The sequence below is a fragment of the Budorcas taxicolor genome, chromosome 23 (genome assembly GCF_023091745.1).
Source record: "Budorcas taxicolor isolate Tak-1 chromosome 23, Takin1.1, whole genome shotgun sequence".
NCBI classification, from domain to species: domain Eukaryota; kingdom Metazoa; phylum Chordata; class Mammalia; order Artiodactyla; family Bovidae; genus Budorcas; species Budorcas taxicolor.
The window spans coordinates 41547681-41564885 of record NC_068932.1 but is presented as its reverse complement, the minus strand read 5'-3'; the positions used below and the strand labels follow the sequence as shown (position 1 = coordinate 41564885).

Below are 17205 nucleotides of genomic sequence, written 5' to 3'. Positions count from 1 at the left end.
CTCCGCAGCAGCAGTACTAAACTCTCCCAGAAATCTGTGTTCTGCTTCAGGGGTCAGAGAAGAAGGATGGAGGCTCATTCTTTCAGGAAGCAGTGAGGCACTGAGCTTCAGAGGTGGGCTGCAGAATCAAGCAGATGGTGCGGCTCATAGCTCCACAACTTAACAGCTATCAAACCTATAAATGTCACTCGATCCTTCTAAGCCTTACGTTCTCAGGTGCTTTAGGTAAACCCTTCAGTGCAAGGCCTGGCACACTAGACAAACAATACATATTAATGTTAATCAGAAAACCAAGAAGAGAAGCCTGAGTTGGAAGCAGGAAACTGCAGCACAGGAAAATGAGTGCCCAGGAACTGGAGGGGAAAACGGCGTGGCAAAGAGTGTCAAGCCTGAGACAAACCCCCAAGGGCCACGTGGGCACGACCCTCTGGCTATTACAGTTCTTCACTCTTCAGAGCAGTCCCCACCCCTGAAGTCTTTTCTAAGCCCTTCACTGTCTTGTCCTGCTCCTATCTTCAACTCCTACCTACCTACGACCAGTCCCAGTCATGGCTTAAGAGGCAGAGAGAACGCCATTTCTATTCCCTGGGTAGGTGGCAAAAAGTCTTTTAATCTTCCCTGTGGGGAGCAGGGGGAAACATATCTGAAAGGTAGAACTCTACTTTCATTTTCCCTTAGAAACACTAGTGTAAACAGCAGTTAAAATCTACAGTAATACAGACCTTTATTAGGTACACAATGGGTTAACAAGGCATCAATGGACTGATTTTTAAGGGCCAATAGTTACCATGTATGAAAACAAGAAAAAGCATTCATATTATAACCTGTCTTTTAAATAAACTTTGAGGAACTCTGGGATAAACTGTTGGTAAGCTACGGACACTCAGTAGGTATACTGTAAAATCTGTAAAGACCACGTAAAGACAATAAATTTTTTTCACACAAAAACATACATATACTTACTGTAATTTTAATAGCTTTGTTCAACACATTCACCCATTCTACTAGGTCCTGCTGATCATTGGCTTGTAGGAAATATTTCCTCATCCCTGCATTCATAACTGTTGAGAGAAAAAACAAACTACAACAGGTGAAATTGTGTACTTATTACCTAAACTTACGTCTGTGGCAGCTGAAAAACCTTGCCGGCTTCAATACTTTGACTCTTGAATTTGACAGAATGTTAGACCATGTATGATACTGCTTTCATCACTATGTATGATAATACAGGGTATTATCAATAAGACTTTAATTTGTAATGGTAACATTTCTCACTATATGTAAAAATACCACAATATAGTTAGCCAATCCTCTAATGATGGACATTTAGGCTATTTCTGATTTTTGAAACTATGTAAAATATCCCAATGAAACATCACATACGTATACTTCTCCACACTTCGGCTAGCATTTCTATAGATTTCTTACCATAGGCTTCAATATGAAGAAAATTCACATTTAACATTTTTACAGATATTAGTAAACTGTCTTCCCCAAAGGTTGAATCTGACCAATACTGTATCCAAAGACCTAAATTATCTAATATTCTTCACTAGCACCTCTTTTGTTTTCAGCCCTGAGACGCTGTGACATTATTTCCTAGACTTCCTTGCCAGCCTGGGCATGTCCTGCTAATGGGTGGTACTGGGGGGACACAAGAGGTGGGAGGACAGTGGGAGAGGGGACTGCTCTTGCTGACGCCCCTCCAGTAGCAGTGACACACAACTACCCATGGCTCCAAGCCCTTCTGCTGCTCCCTACACCAGCCTTGAAGTCCCCTCAGGAAGCCCTAGGTTCTGGTAATATCACCTCTTCCCTTTCCTCTCTCCAGCCCTGGTGATAGAAGCTGCTTCATATAGTTTTTAATCGCTGGGTTACTACAGCATTCCCTTCATGCACCTTCAGCTTCTCAACATCTGGTCAACCAATTCCCTGTAACAAATCCCCTGGGTTTGAAACGCTAAGTGTGGTGTGTTTTCCTGACTCTCTGTCCACCTAGTTGGTAAAAAATTATAGCCTGTCTAAATCTGAATCTTTGATTACTGAGACAAATTAGTTTTATATGTTTACCAGTTGTCTACATTTGTTTTGTAAGCTCTGTTTATTTTCTTTACCCATATTTCTCCTGAGTCGTTCATTTATTTTTTCTTGATTTATAAAAGCTTTTATTTATAAGAACTTTTCTCCTTGGAAGAAAGCTATGACCAACCTAAACAGCTTATTGAAAAGCAGAGACATTACTTTGCCAACAAAGGTCCATCTAGTCAAAGCTATGGTTTTTCCAGTAGTCATGTATGGATGTGAGACTTGGACTATAAAGAAAGCTGAGCGCCGAAGAATTGATGCTTTTGAACTGTGGTGTTGGAGAAGACTCTTGAGAGTCCCTTGGACTGCAAGGAGATCCAACCAGTCCATCCTAAAGGAGATTAGTCCTGAATATTCACTGGAAGGACTGATGCTGAAGGTGAAACTCCAACACTCTGGTCACCTGATGTGAAGAACTGACTCATTGGAAAAGACCCTGATGCTAGGAAAGACTGAAGATGGGAGGAGAAGGGGATGACAGAGGATAAGATGGTTGGATGGCATCAGCGACTCAAAGGACTTGAGTTTGAGTAAGCTCCGAGAGTTGGTGATGAACAGGGAGGCCTAGCATGCTGCAGTCCATGGCGTCACAAAGAGTAGGACACGACTGAGTGACTGAATTGAACTTAAGAGCTTTTACGTTAACCCTTTCAGTTGTATTTCAAGTGCTTTTCCCTATCATTAGTCTTGTCACTTAGTTCATGGTATTTTGATGAATCAGAAATAGCCTAGCAATCTTTTTCTTTTCTTTAAAGACTCTAGCTTTCACGTGCACATAGAAAATCTCCCTGACTCAAGATTAAAAAATAAACCTTTATTTTTCTAGCACTTATGCATTTTATGTTTATAATCTTAACACATTTAGAACTTTTTATGCAGTCTAATTTACATATACCCATTTAGTAACTACTACACTTCTATAAAGCAAAGCATTCCTGCATATAGTTGTCAACAAACTACTATAGTCAATGTTCAAATTAAAGCTTATTAATTATATATTACATGACTTATTTTTTTAAAAAAAAACATTATTCTAAGAGCTCAGGCATCTGAACAACTACAGTGCTATAATTTTTTGTTTTTAATATACTTTTTTTAATGACTTAGTGTCCAACAAAAATTTTTTTTTAACTTTTTATTTTTACTTTACGTTATAATACTGTATTGGTTTTGCCATACATTGACATGAATCCACCACGGGTGTACATGCGATCCCAAACATGTCCAACAAAATTTTAAATAGCATACTAAAACTCAGCTGAACATGACTAAGGCAAGTGGGGGGAAACACTTACTTCTCAAATACACTAGTTTATGAAACTAAGACTGAGAACAAGATACTTGAATTGATACAAGTCTTATCTTGTGAAGGGCTATAAAACAATTAGTCTGGACCTAAAGAAATTTAACACACTATAAATCTGTTCTTTTATATTCTACTAGTGACTGGAGAAATTATAAATGCCATAAATATAAATTAAGTGAGTAACTCACTAGGCTATTACATATGTCAATATACAGTTTTTGTTTTTAATTTCCAACACTCAGAAAAGCATAAGCTTTTCCAACTTAGGCTGAAGCTGCGTTCCCCTCATAATGGTTTTTTCCCCCTCAATGTTATTCTGGGCATCTGCCTAGAACATCTGAAGAGTTTAAAATTCTAAGCACTTGGTAATATACTATACGTGCTATAAAGGAAGTGCTTAATACATATATTTTTTTGAATAAGTAACATTTATAGAAAGGTATCTTTTCAGGGAAAGAAGAGCAGTAAATATACCTCTAAAAAGACTCTTAGCACAATTTGCAGTCTAAATAAAAAATCATGTGCTTTAAGAATTATTTTCAGGGAAGGAAGAGGCATAGTGATTTGATAGGAGGGAAAATCTGAGCCTGGAGCTAACTAAACCTAACTAGCTCATGTACCTACTAGCAATCCCATCTTATACAATCTGTTTAGTCTCAGACTCTTGTTTTCCTCATCTGTGAAATGGAGCAGAACCCATCCCTCCTTTGAGGGAGGAGGCGATGTGTGTAAAGCAGCCAACACAGGGCCTGGGAGAGAACAGAAGCTCCCTGTCACCATCTTCAGCACCTCCATGATCGTCAGTATCAGCTGGAGATTTCCAAGTAAGGAAGCACTGTGCAAAATGTTAGAGCAAATTATAAAAAAAATTTACTAGCAGTGATGGGGACAGGTAAAAGAAGGAAAAAAACTTTTAATAAGAATAATGATAAACTGTATGAAACCTGTTAAGTTTCCACACTTTTAAAGCAAAGGTTTCACTGTGTATAATGAATGCAGAGCAGAGGCTTGCGCACTTACTAGCTTTTCACTTAAGTACTTCCCTTATTTCATTTAGAATCTTTACCATCAGAGTGAATGTACCAAATGGATAAAACCTGAAGCACAAACATTAGCTTGATTCTAAATAAAAATCACCTCACAACCAAGGATCAACTGCTATGGTTCAAATACAGTAATGAATCAAATAGTTATGAGACATTGTATCATATTCCTTTGCCAATTTTCTTCTGTTTTCTCTATTCCCTCTTTTCTTTCTCTGTCCGTTCTTTCTCTATTAGTCACACATCAGTTTTCTGAAGGGAGCCTCTAATTTAATTTTCTTATTTCTCTCCTACTACCTGCTTCATTTTTAGCTTTCTTTGCCTTGTTCTTCTGAGTTTTTCGTAGTCTCATGTTCTTTTCCCTATTTGACAGTTTTTTCTTCTCAAATGTCATGTAATTCTGGGCTGGCCATTCATACTTAAAAACAAGATACCAAAAAATTCTTTGGAAGTTCTCTTGAATATTATGTAGGGATTCTGATTGGTGGGCATCACTGTACAGCAAGCCCCTCTGGTGGAAATGCCAGCTGTCAGTCCCTACGGCTGTCTTCTCTGGGGTGTTCAGATTCTTGCCCCACTTCCACCTGGCTGCCTGATGCTCTGGGCCTGGACACAGGAAAGAGCTGCATTTGGTGTGCAGACTTATCTAATCTGCCCGTTTTCCGTTTCATGCCTCATTCCCTCCTCTTCTCTGGGACTACTGTCACCAGGCACATAGCCTGACTGATGCTATTTTGGGAGATACTACACATGCCATTCCTTGCTGGGATGGGGGAAGGGTGGCCGCCCGCCTGAGCCAGCTGGAGGAAGGGACCAGAGGCTGTTTCTACAGAGACATGCAAACAAAGTCCCTGTGCTGGGTCTCTCCTCTCTGACGCTTCCCTAGACAGCATCCAGCACCTAGTCTGTCCAGAGCTGGCATGGGGGCAGGATATGGAAATGGCTAGTTTCCAGGGGCCTCTTCTACTCTGCTAAGTTATTTCCTCCACCTCCATCCACTTCCCATCTTTTTACACTGTGAATTACAGAAATCTGCTCGTTTCAGGGAATATGGTTTGAATGTTTCTTGTTCTCACTGTTTAGGGGCAATTTGAGAAGAAAAGAGGGAGGAATAGTCATTGGAAGGACTGATGCTGAATACTGAAGCTCCAATCCTTTGGCCACCTGATGCAAAGAGTTGACTCATTGGAAAGGACCCTGATGCTGGGAAAGACTGAACGCAGGAGGAGAAGGAAGCAGCAGAGAATGAGATGGTTAGAGAGCACCACCAAGTCAATGGACATGAATCTGAGCAAACTCTGGGAAACCGTGAAGGACAGGGGAGCCTGGCATGCTGCAGTCCATGGGGTAGCAGAGAGTTGGACACGACAGCAACTGAGCAAGAAGAACAAAAAGGGAGGAAAGTCTTTATGCTGCCATTTTTATGGAACTTGTTGGTCCATTTTAGAAGTTAGTGCTTCTTTCTGAAGGTAAACATTTCATGGATCCTTACTCCCTCTAATAGGGGCCTCCCAGGTGGTGCAGTGTTAAAAGAATCTGCCTGCCAATGCAGGAGACCCAGGAGATGGGGAAGGGTTGGGAAGATCCCCTAGAGAAGGAAATGGCAACCCACTCCAGTATTCTTGCCTGGAAAATCCCATGGACAGAGGAGTCTGGCAGGCTACAGTCTGTGGGGTTGCAAAGACTTAGACACAACCGAGTAACACTCCCTCTAACAGAAGACTAATAAACTGCTGGCAGAGCAAGAGATAACCAATCTTAATCTCTGATTTCAACAAAAATCCCTCATGCTAAATACCTCGATAGCTGAGTGTCAGATCTTTCCCTGTATACTGCTAGCCCTTCAAACTGTATGTTTGAGATTTTACGTTAACAAATGTCAAGAGTGTGTGCATGATATACTCCAAAATACAACGTTCTCTGTCACGTGACTTACCCCAGAAGCCTTTCATTCAACAAGGTTCTGAGGCATTTTCCAATTTAGCAACCAGAAATTATAAATTTGTAAAAAATACATGACTTTTTATAGCTTCTTAGTGGTGATAAAAGCATTACAGAAGATCCTCATACTATATATATCCTGCTTGTATCACACTTTCTTACTGGACATACACAATGCCATCCCTACCATACTGCCTACAGAAGAAACCTGCCCTTCCCAAGCAAGAAAAAACATATTTAACAAATATGTTCTACTTTAATGTAAATAGTCTCTTCTGAGGTCAACTGGAAACTCCTACTAATTTTTGTCCCTTTCCTCACTAATGTCCACTAACACACTGAGGGCATACAGAGTCTCCCAGTTTTAACTATACCCACTATGATAACAGATTCTAACGTTCTCCATTTTTGATCTTCAAGCTCCATCCAGTTCCTAATTACTGTCACCAGAGTATTTCCATCTGGATGTTTCTCCACCATTCAAACTCCATACTAAATATTTCCCCCTATACTAAATATTTCACCCTATCAAATCAGCTCTCCTAGATCCTCGATTTCTTTCCTTGAAGCAACCCTATCTGACATCTCTGTCTTCCCCTCGATTCCCACACGTCCAGTCACCAAGTCCTGGTGCTTTTCCTTCTAATGTTCTCCGCTCCTCCTCTTTCCCCCAATGCCATTATCCTAACTCAGGCTCATGTTAGGAACCGTAGTTTAAAAACCACTTAACCCATCTCCTTGCATCAAACTCTATCAACGCAAAAAAACTTCCTCCACCTTCTATCTTTTCTCTAGATGTTCTCTAATCTCTTACCTCTCATTTCCCAAAAAACGAGAAAAAATCACTTGTCAACATATTACACCCTAACTCCTGCCCTTTCACCTTTCAGTCTCTCACCACTCTCTCTACTTCATTCAGTGTTCAGATCCCCCCATACACCACGTTCTTCTCCCCTGCACCCCTCTGTCCAGGGGCCTCCCACCTTTTCTCCCCAGCGATAAAGGATGATCATGTTACTAGTGCGGCTCATGTAATGTGGCTCCCATGACTCCCAAGATCCCCCAAAAAGGATCTGAAGCTCTTCTTCTGCGACTCTATTAAACAGACTGCCACCCTTTTATCTACTGCCTGTGATAAATGCAATAATTCCCTGGCCCTGTAGCTGATTTGGGGCTCCAAAATCACTGCAGATGATGACTGCAGCCATGAAATGAAAAGATGTTTGCTCCTTGGAAGAAAAGTTATGACCAACCTAGACATATTTGGAGAAGGCAATGGCAACCCACTGCAGTACTCTTGCCTGGAAAATCCCATGGACACAGGAGCCTGGTAGGCTGCAGTCCATGGGGTCGCTAAGAGTCGGACACGATTGAGCGACTTCACTTTCACTTTTCACTTCCATGCACTGGAGAAGGAAATGGCAACCCACTCCAGTGTTCTTGCCTGGAAAATCCCAGGGACGGGGGAGCCTGGTGGGCTGCCGTCTATGGGGTCACACAGAGTCAGACACGACTGAAGCAACTTAGCAGCAGCAGCAGCAGACAGCATATTAAAAAGCAGAGACATTACTTTGCCAACAAAGGTCCATCTAGTCAAGGCTATGGTTTTTCCAGTAGTCATGTATGGATGTGAGAGTTGAACTATAAAGAAAGCTGAGCGCTGAAGAACTGATGCTTTGGAACTGTGGTGCTGGAAAAGACTCTTTAGAGTCCCTTGGAATGCACAGAGATCTAACCAGACCATCCTAAAGAACTGATGCTGAAGCTGAAACTCCAATACTTTGACCACCTGATGCAAAGAACTGACTCACTGGAAAAGACCCTGATGCTGGGAAAGACTGAAGGTGGCAGGAGAAAGGGATGAAAGAGGATAAGATGGTTGGATGGCATCACCGACTCAAAGGACATGAGTTTGAGTAAACTCCAAGAGTTGGTGATGCACAGGGAGGCCTGGTATGCTGCAGTCCGTGGGGTCACAAAGAGTTGAACACGACTGAGTGACTGAGCTGAAATGAACTGTACCTGTCTGTGAGATTGTGGCCTGGGAGATTCTTAAGGGTAACAAGTGCTTATTACTCTCACAGCCCCAGTGCCAAGCAAAGTGCATATATACTAGACCTTCATTAAGTGTTTACTGAGCACTCAATCAAATACCCTCAACTACCTTGCTCCCAAGCTATGAACTTCTCATTTCCTATAAGCTGTAAACTAAATCCTTTCCATTATATAAGCACTGAACATCAAATAATAATAAAATTAATCTGTCTGGATGTGATCACTATAAATGCCTAGATAATAATTACATATGGGCAGAGTGGGAGGAGGTTGTGACTGGGATGGGACACAGGAAGAGGCTTCAGGGGTGGGGGAGCAGTTTTACTTCTTCACCAGATGGTAGTTTCAAGGCAATCTGACTTAGAATAATTCATTAACCCACAGGACTAAGTCGTGGGCCTTCTGCGACTGTTTTCTCTTGCACTATGATGTAATTATATTAGTCTAACTTAAATTACTAATATATAAAATACAGCTACTCACCAAAACAGAACTCAGCCTTTGGCCTTAGTTTAGTTGCATCGCTAACCTAACAAGAGAGAGAAATGAATCACTCACTTCTTCATATGCTATTATAATCAACCTTAAACACTGTGAACTTCCACATGTACAATTTCCCAGTACTCACACACATTTAGCACACAGATCTAAAGTTAAACTTCAAGGCAAATGAAAAAAGAACTATAAATCAAATTTAGAACATGGGTCCCAAATGTAAGATGCACAAAAACAAATGATACTTCCATGCTCTCTTTTAACAAAATTGTTTTTTCTTCAAAGGAAGTATGAAGAAACCGAAAATAAACCAGTTAAGTTTTATGTCACACATACAAACATGTTTGGTTTCACGTAATTTTTAAAATACCCTCAAGGAATACTCCAAAGAAACCATGAATTCTTCCCAAATTGCATATTTCTAAATTAACTGCATGAGGAAATGGTTGGGTAAGGGCCAGACTGTATATTTAATAAAGTCCAAAAATCCGGAAGACACTAGTCTGCAATGAGGAAACCAATGGCACTGGATCCTCACTTGCGCATTAAAGTACCCTGGGATAAGGGACCCCCTTCGCTACATGCAGCACAGGGTTCCATCTGGAACGTGAACAACCAGCTGCACCTGGCTGCTGCTAGCCCTGTAGATGAAGGAGCTCACGTGGAAGCCCATGCAAGGCTGTTGGCCATGCTGCTGCCCAGGGTCAGGACTTGCAGCATCTGTTCTACACCTTCAGAAGGAATTCTAAGTTTAGGTTTCCTGACTGATCCCAACTACAAATTCAGAGCACTGAATCACAATGAAATTTGTTCCAGGGATAAATTCTGAGGGAAAAGTGGCAAGTCGAAAGTACAGTACAAGTGTACAATTCAAACTTCAGTACGCTGCAGGGCAGAGACCAAACTTCACTACACAGAGAAGGTTATATTTAAAAAATGAAGCAATGGAGGAGGGGAAAGCAGTGGCCAGTCAGTCTGTCTGTTTTACTGAATTAATATCTTAATCCTTAAAAAGACCTCCAGTTTTAAAAAAGACCAGGCAATAGGCAATTGAAAAGATTCAGGCATATGGGTAATTTCTACCTTAACTGCCTATTTCAATAAAATAGGCCTTTCCACATCACTTCACTAAGAGTCAAAAATCCCTGGCAGCATGTTTACACTGCAGTATATGTATACTGCAGGCAATCAAGTAAACTGATGAGGGGGTGGGGTGTTGGGGGGCATCTACAGTTTATTCTACAATGGAGTCCTACACTTCCTAACAAAAGTCTCTATAGAATTTAAGTTGTAAGCCACCCTGAAGTATTACTAAATGTCTTAAATTTATAGGAACACTTGAGGTATACTTAAACAAAATTTGTCTTCTGCAAATTTACATAATAACAATTTTAAAGTAAAATGGTTCCCTTTAAATATGTAATTTTTGTTGACCAAGGACTATTTTATTTTTTGGTCAATAAGGATGAATAGCTCTATTATGATACTGATAACAAAGCTTTTTATTTATCAAAAATATCTTTTTCTTTTAAACAGAGGCATACTTGTAAATTGGTCCTCTGATGAAGACCTTTGCTAATAAATCCCAATATATGCATAATAGTATTTATAGGCATATTATTTAATCATATCTCAAGTCATCACCAAGCTTATTACTTTCTGTAAAACAAAACTATTAATAGTTCCTCAGCATCTCTCTATCTCAGTTCCCAAAACACTAATAAAAGATAATAAGAGGGGAAAAACTACTTAATACAAAACTAAATTTTTGAAAAGAAAAATAATAGTATTGCAAAAATTTCTGAAAAGTCAACAAACATGAAAAGAAATTAGTAGAGACAAAGTCAAATGAGGGAAAAATCATATTTCATCATGAAGAGAGTTCATATTCTCCTCAAACTAAGACATAAAGAAACAAAGTCAAAGGTAGTGAGATTAAAAATTAGTTTAAATAAACACAGATTTAGAAAAATCTTCACCAGATTTCCCAAAGACAGAACCTGTTAACAGATCAATCTCCACTTCTGACATCCATATGCCTAATCATGAAAGCTAATGTTAACTTCCCAATTTGCTACATTCTATCATTTAACTCTGTATTCTTTCTAAATTTGATAAAATTTCCTAATTTTACCAAAGAACTTCCTAAACATAGTAATCAGGTACTGTTTTCAGTGTGATATGAACCACAACATCATCTTAAATGACAAAGAGAGGAGTCGGCTCCTTTTACTCATACTCTCATTCTAAGGGATCCTCATTCAAGCATGCATGTAAGACAATACAGAGAGACTACCTTTGAAATGTAGGTAAGTTTAATGGCGCCAACACGTGATGATCCAGAAGGTAGGTTCTATAAACAAATTATTAACATATAATTAATATCCAACATTACAAATTTTTTTCACATAAAATGTCCTATACACACTAAAAAAAAAGTTAAGAAATCAGATGTTTAGATGTCACACTTTACAAATTAACTTTTCAGTTCAAGTATTTACTAGGTTTGAAATCAAGTGGACAACACGGATAACAACACTGAACTCTTTCTGTTCCACCACAACACATTCTGTTATAGCTAAAGGCTATTTTGTTATCATTGTATCTAAACTTTCTTCATGAGTTTAACAAACCATAAACAAGATCAGATTTTGTTTCAGAAAGCAATGGGGAAAAAATATTTAGACATAAAACAAATACAAAGGTAAGAAATTTCAAAACAGTGCATATATTACTTTGTTTTATTAAAATTATTAAATCACATATATCGCTTTAAAAAGACTGGATTTTCCCCCATTTAAATTATGTTAGTATTATTACACCATTACTAATCTACATTGATATCATTTTTCAAGAAAATTATTGACACTTTTAAAACAGGGAATGTATATATTGGCACATTCATAGAAAATGTAATTTTTCTTCCCTTCTCAAGTTTGGGATATGGTATGTGTCTTAAAAGAAGGAGAATCATTTCTGGCTGAGGCTATCAGAAAAGACTCAGTGGAAGAATGAAAAGCATTGTAGCTGGACTTTATAAAGAAAAAGTTCGAAACACAAAGAACAGGAGAGCAAATATTCCAGACAGAGAAACAGATGAGCTTCACCGAGGGGATGAGGATGTTCTGTACTGAAACGGGAAAGAGACAGCTGAGCTGGAAAATGGGGTCACACAAGGTTGAAGTAGGAAACTGGTTTAGGAACTTAAACTAACAACCTAATCATAGAGGACCTAAATAAGAAACAAAGTAGCAAGGAATTTATACTGTTAAGACTTGGAGGGAATTCCCTAGCCATGCAGTGTTTAGGTCTCAGTCCTTTCAGTGTGGTAGCTGGGTATCAATCCCTGGTCAGGGAACTAGGATCCTGCAAGCAGCCAAAAAAAAAAAAATATATATATATATACATATATATATATATATATATATATGTATATAAAATTGAAGCCATTAAAGAAGGCTTGTAAGCAGTTCTGTAACCAAAACTGTGCTTTAATTAACATGTACTGGACTATAATAATCGGGGAAGATGGAGATGGGAAAACCAGATAGAAAAATCTGTGAAAAAGTAATAAACATAAAGACTGATAGATGATTTCAAAAGTAAAAGTAAAACAATCCTGATTTTGAAAGCTTCCTCCACTATAGATTAAGGCTCAATTTTTAACTTCCTTTATAATAATGTACATCAAAGAAAAAAAAATCTATGGGTTTATTCTCATGAATGATTAGGAGGTACCTGTCTTAAACGTCTGTAAGCTTAGTGGAAACAGTTAATGATATGGAAGCCTAGACATTTAAAAGACGGGATTCTCAAACACAAACTGATTATTGTTTACAGGGACAAGTCTTTTCAAAACTGTCACTTCTATGCAGAGTAAAACTGCGTTATGTTTTGCTTTAAACTCCAGACTATATATTGATATAAGCTTCTAAATTTATATCATAAATATGTACATAAAATTATAACTTTTAATGTGTATCTTTAAATGGTTGTCCTTATACAAAATGTTTTATGTTTAAAGGGTTTTTTCTTTTCAATTTGGATAAGGAAATGAAATGTTAAAATGTCTTCAAGCTCTTCTAACCACTATCAAAGAGTTTTTTTCCCCAAATACTGCTATTCCACAATTTGAAATCATTATTTTTCTTTTAAGTCCTCCATAATTCTATCATTTGAACTAGCTGAATACAGCTCTAATCCCATGGGTGAGAAAACGAAATGAGCAACTATGTCCTGACTGTATGACATAAAGGGTCATAGATAGTGACACAGTACAATGAAATATAAGTACCTGGCAGATAAAGGATATTCAAAATATCTGGTTTCTACAAAGTGGTATGATTGCTGCCAATTTCAATCAGAAAAGAAGTGGGTTTCAAATCTGTCACTTGACAATGAATAAGAAATAATAAACTAGTATGACATTTAAGATAAAAAGAGAAACAAACTATTTATTCTTATGAGTTCCTCTACTCATTTTGCAAAAATCCTCTTTCAGGTTTTTTCAAATTCACTTTCTAATAAAGCTACTTAATTAATTCCCCACCATTTCTCACACCACCAACAAAACACAGAAAGCCCCAAACTGATTCTCTAGTAATACTCTAGAATGGATTTTTAAACCAATGGTTAATGTAAAGAAAGCAGTGATCAGAGGAAGAATGGCTCCCTAAGGACAGGCTATTAAAATCAGTAAAACAGTGTTACAGCATGTAACATATGCAACCAAGTTGAATCATATGAAATCGCCATTTTTTCTTAGTAGATCAAAATAGTAGTAAAATGGCAATTTCATGTGGTTCAACCACAATAACCTTAGCAAGACATTTTACTAAAGTTTTCATGAAGAGGTATGTCTTAATACATTTTAAAGTGACGCAAAGCTGGTATTGAAGGCCAATACACTGAATGATAGAACGCAGACTGTAAAAGATTCTTACTAGTTGGAATGAAGAGATAAAATTATTAAGAACAAACTGAATAAAAAGATTTAAAATTCTGCACTCCATTCAAAAAAACATGGGCTAATTAATTACACCACAGAAATCTGGCTTTTAAAAAAAAGAGTTCATGTGAAAAAGATCTAGCTAAGTATACACTTTAACATATACTCTCCCTGCTACAGCCAAAGCCAACTGTTTTCCAGGTACGCCACAGGGTTCCTTACTTTGATTTCCTGCCCCACGCTATTGGGTGAGCACTGAATACCCATTTCTTCACATCCTGGCCAAAATCATACTCTTTCTTCCGAGTCAATTTCAAATGTTACTACCACTTCTGGGAAGACTTTCACTCCCTCTGCTAGCTACAATCACAGCTTTCCTCTGAAATCCAAGTTTATGGTTCCTTTGGTATAATACACATAGTCTATTTTGTTCTTTCCCTTTAGTTCTGTTTAAGTGGAAAGTACTGACAAAAGGAGAAATTTTAAGGAGAAGAACCTATTAGATAAAGACAAAGAAACAATCAAGCAGTTGTAAAAACCATTCAGGAGAAACTGTACACGAGTCAACCAGATCTTACGAAAGAGACAAACCAAGGGAAGCTCACAGGTAGAACTGAGCGATGGCTTGTGTGGGGAGGAAAACCAGAAACTGGAATCTAGTAAACTGGAATCAGAGGGAGTCAAGAGGGGCCAAGTTACTCCCCACCTTGGAAACGTGGAGTGGGATTGTGCTGCAGATTAAGAGATGGGCAATAAAAAGGAGGAAATGGATTCACGTTTTTTTAAAAAAGGAAAAAAAACAAGGTAAACATGAACTTTGGATTTCTGCTGACTTGCTCCTTCTCCCAGTGACTCTGGTCAAGTAAATAAAGGTATTAATCACGTGGCTGCTCAGACAGGTTACTATCACCCAAGGAAGCTGGTCACACTCAGAGATAAGGGAGTAACACAGGGTATCAATGAGTTCAATAAGGACAAGGGTAGAGAAGACACAGTTTCTAGCAAAAAAAAAGCCTCATACAAGGTCAGCAACCAAATAATGTAAACTGAATTAAAACACAAATAATCCTCCCAAATTTGAAAGGCTGCACGTGGATACAGCACCCAATGTATAGAGAATCAGAGGGTAAAAGTACATCAATGAATAGGAGATACAAAGAACTAGATCGGGCATACAGAACAATAATTAAAGCTGTCTCAAATATGATAAATGCCTTTTAGTAATGCGTAGTTCAGACCACATAGTGAACATCAGGGATAAATGGGTCTCTTGCATTAAGGAGGAGACTGAATTAATCCTAAGGATTACGATCTCTTACAACTCAAAAAAATTACTTTGAAGTTTATAATTTCTTATAATTATCAGTAGAAGTTGTCAGTAATATCTGGTATAGTAAATGATAAATGGATAAACTTCAAACCCAACATATATGACATTATATTTTCTAAAATAATGGCTGATGATAAACTTTCAGTTACATTGTGTGAGCTTGTGTACATTATAAACCCCTAGAGGCCTTGATTATCACCTTATTACCTTTCATATAAGAGAATTTTTTTAAAAAACCTATCACTATCAAGCTCCAATTCACCATCTCTCCTTGGTCTGTCCCCATTAGAAGAGATGATGAGGGGATGTTTGCTTCCAGACTGGACTTGCTTTTCACAAAGTTCTGCTGGGATTACTCAGACCCCTGTGGCCTGTAAGGGTACTATCAACTTACTACTTCTTCAATTATCAAGTATTTATCCTATTCTCTTTTTTTTCTTTGATTTTTTTTTTACTGAAGTGTAGTTGATCTACAATGCTGTGTTAATTTCTGCTGCATATATATACATATATATACACATGTGTACAGAAAATGAACATATTATCTGCATGAATGAAGAAAATGAAAGAAAATGAATTCATTTTTATATTCTTTTCCATTATGGTTTATCTGAAAGTATTAAAGATAGTTCCCCACAACTCAAATTCTATATGAACAAATATAAATGTATTAGCAATATGCATTTTGCCTAATCTAAAATCAATATTGAAGAGAAAAAGAATACCACATTCGTTGTTAGGGGTTCTGGTTCCTTCTCTGTGAAACAGAACAGAACTTCCTACCAGTCCCTGCTCTCCTCAACTTCTCATTCCTCACCTGTAGAGGTCATCCCCTAGAACAGATCAGCTTTGAAGTCTGCTAGGGACTCATCTCTTGCTTTGCACATACTTCCTTGCAATATACATCTCAATTTGAATTGAGAGTTTCATGGGTAAAGAAAATTTAAAACTACTCAACAGATGATCTCCAGGCCAAGGCCTCTCACAGATCGTAAAAATGGGATTCTAATCTTTAATAGATGACATCTTCCCCCAATAATTTGAAAGGTAACCAAAAAAACCCACAAATTCACAAATGGCTGTCACTCAAATCTGACACTAAAAGATGAAAGGACTATACAAGTGCGAGAGTGTCAACTTGGTTAAGCAGCTTATTTACCAGAAGATAGTACTCTTGCCTGGAAAATCCCATGGGCGGAGGAGCCTGGTAGGGTGCAGTCCATGGGGTTTCGAAGAGTGGGACTAAGCGACTTCACTTTCACTTTTCACTTTCATGCATTGGAGAAGGAAATGGCAACCCACTCCAGGGTTCTTGCCTGGAGAATCCCAGGGACGGGGGAGCCTGCTAGGCTGCCATCTATGGGGTCGCACAGAGTAGGACACGACTGAAGCAACTTAGCAGAGCAGCAGTAGTCTCTATCTTAGAGACAGTATCTTAAATCTAAATAATCCAATAACTTTCTACCAGAGTTAGAGTTGTTTCTCCCAAGGAAGGAAAAAAAACAAATGCCTAAATTTTTATCAAATAAACTGAGCTTCATCTTCTGAACTTTAACACAGTAGGATTTGGGGGAAAAGGGCAAGGAGAATAGTAGAAATAAGTAGTCAGTAGAAATAAATTTAAACATATGTTGTTTAGGAAGACAAATCCTAACACCTGAATAGTATATCAAGTACTTTAATAATTAAAATCCATATGCTGTTGAAGTGGGAACCTTTTGGATTTTACAAACCTGTGGATTATCCATGTACCATACAAAACTATCTTCTCTAGTATCCAGTATGAAGTACCTCCGAAGAAACTTCCCACTGTTTTCATTTTCTTCAATGTCTAGAAAACCACAAATGCGATTCTGACGATCCACATAAGGCATTTCTGGGCTTGAACATTACACTGTAAAAAAAAAATTAGCAGTGAGTACTTCTCAGTGGACTTCAAGCACAAAATATGCTATGGTACAGTTAATTCAACAAAGAGTCTACTTTCCAACATTAGTTGGGA

At 38.2% G+C, this 17205-nt stretch overlaps 1 protein-coding gene across 3 annotated transcripts in view; it reads right to left on the bottom strand.

Annotated features, from left to right (window-relative positions):
• The window catches only part of PLEKHA1 (pleckstrin homology domain containing A1), a 53691-nt gene that overhangs the window by 17282 nt on the left and 19204 nt on the right, over positions 1 to 17205 (bottom strand). For all 3 annotated transcript variants that reach the window (XM_052661048.1, XM_052661049.1, XM_052661050.1), the window contains exons 2-5: positions 16937 to 17097; positions 11222 to 11278; positions 8914 to 8959; positions 964 to 1061 (exon numbers count right to left, since the gene is read on the bottom strand). In XM_052661048.1, the coding sequence (XP_052517008.1) occupies positions 964 to 1061; positions 8914 to 8959; positions 11222 to 11278; positions 16937 to 17077 (342 nt within the window). In that variant the 5' untranslated portion in view covers positions 17078 to 17097. The remainder of the gene's footprint in view (positions 1 to 963; positions 1062 to 8913; positions 8960 to 11221; positions 11279 to 16936; positions 17098 to 17205) is intronic.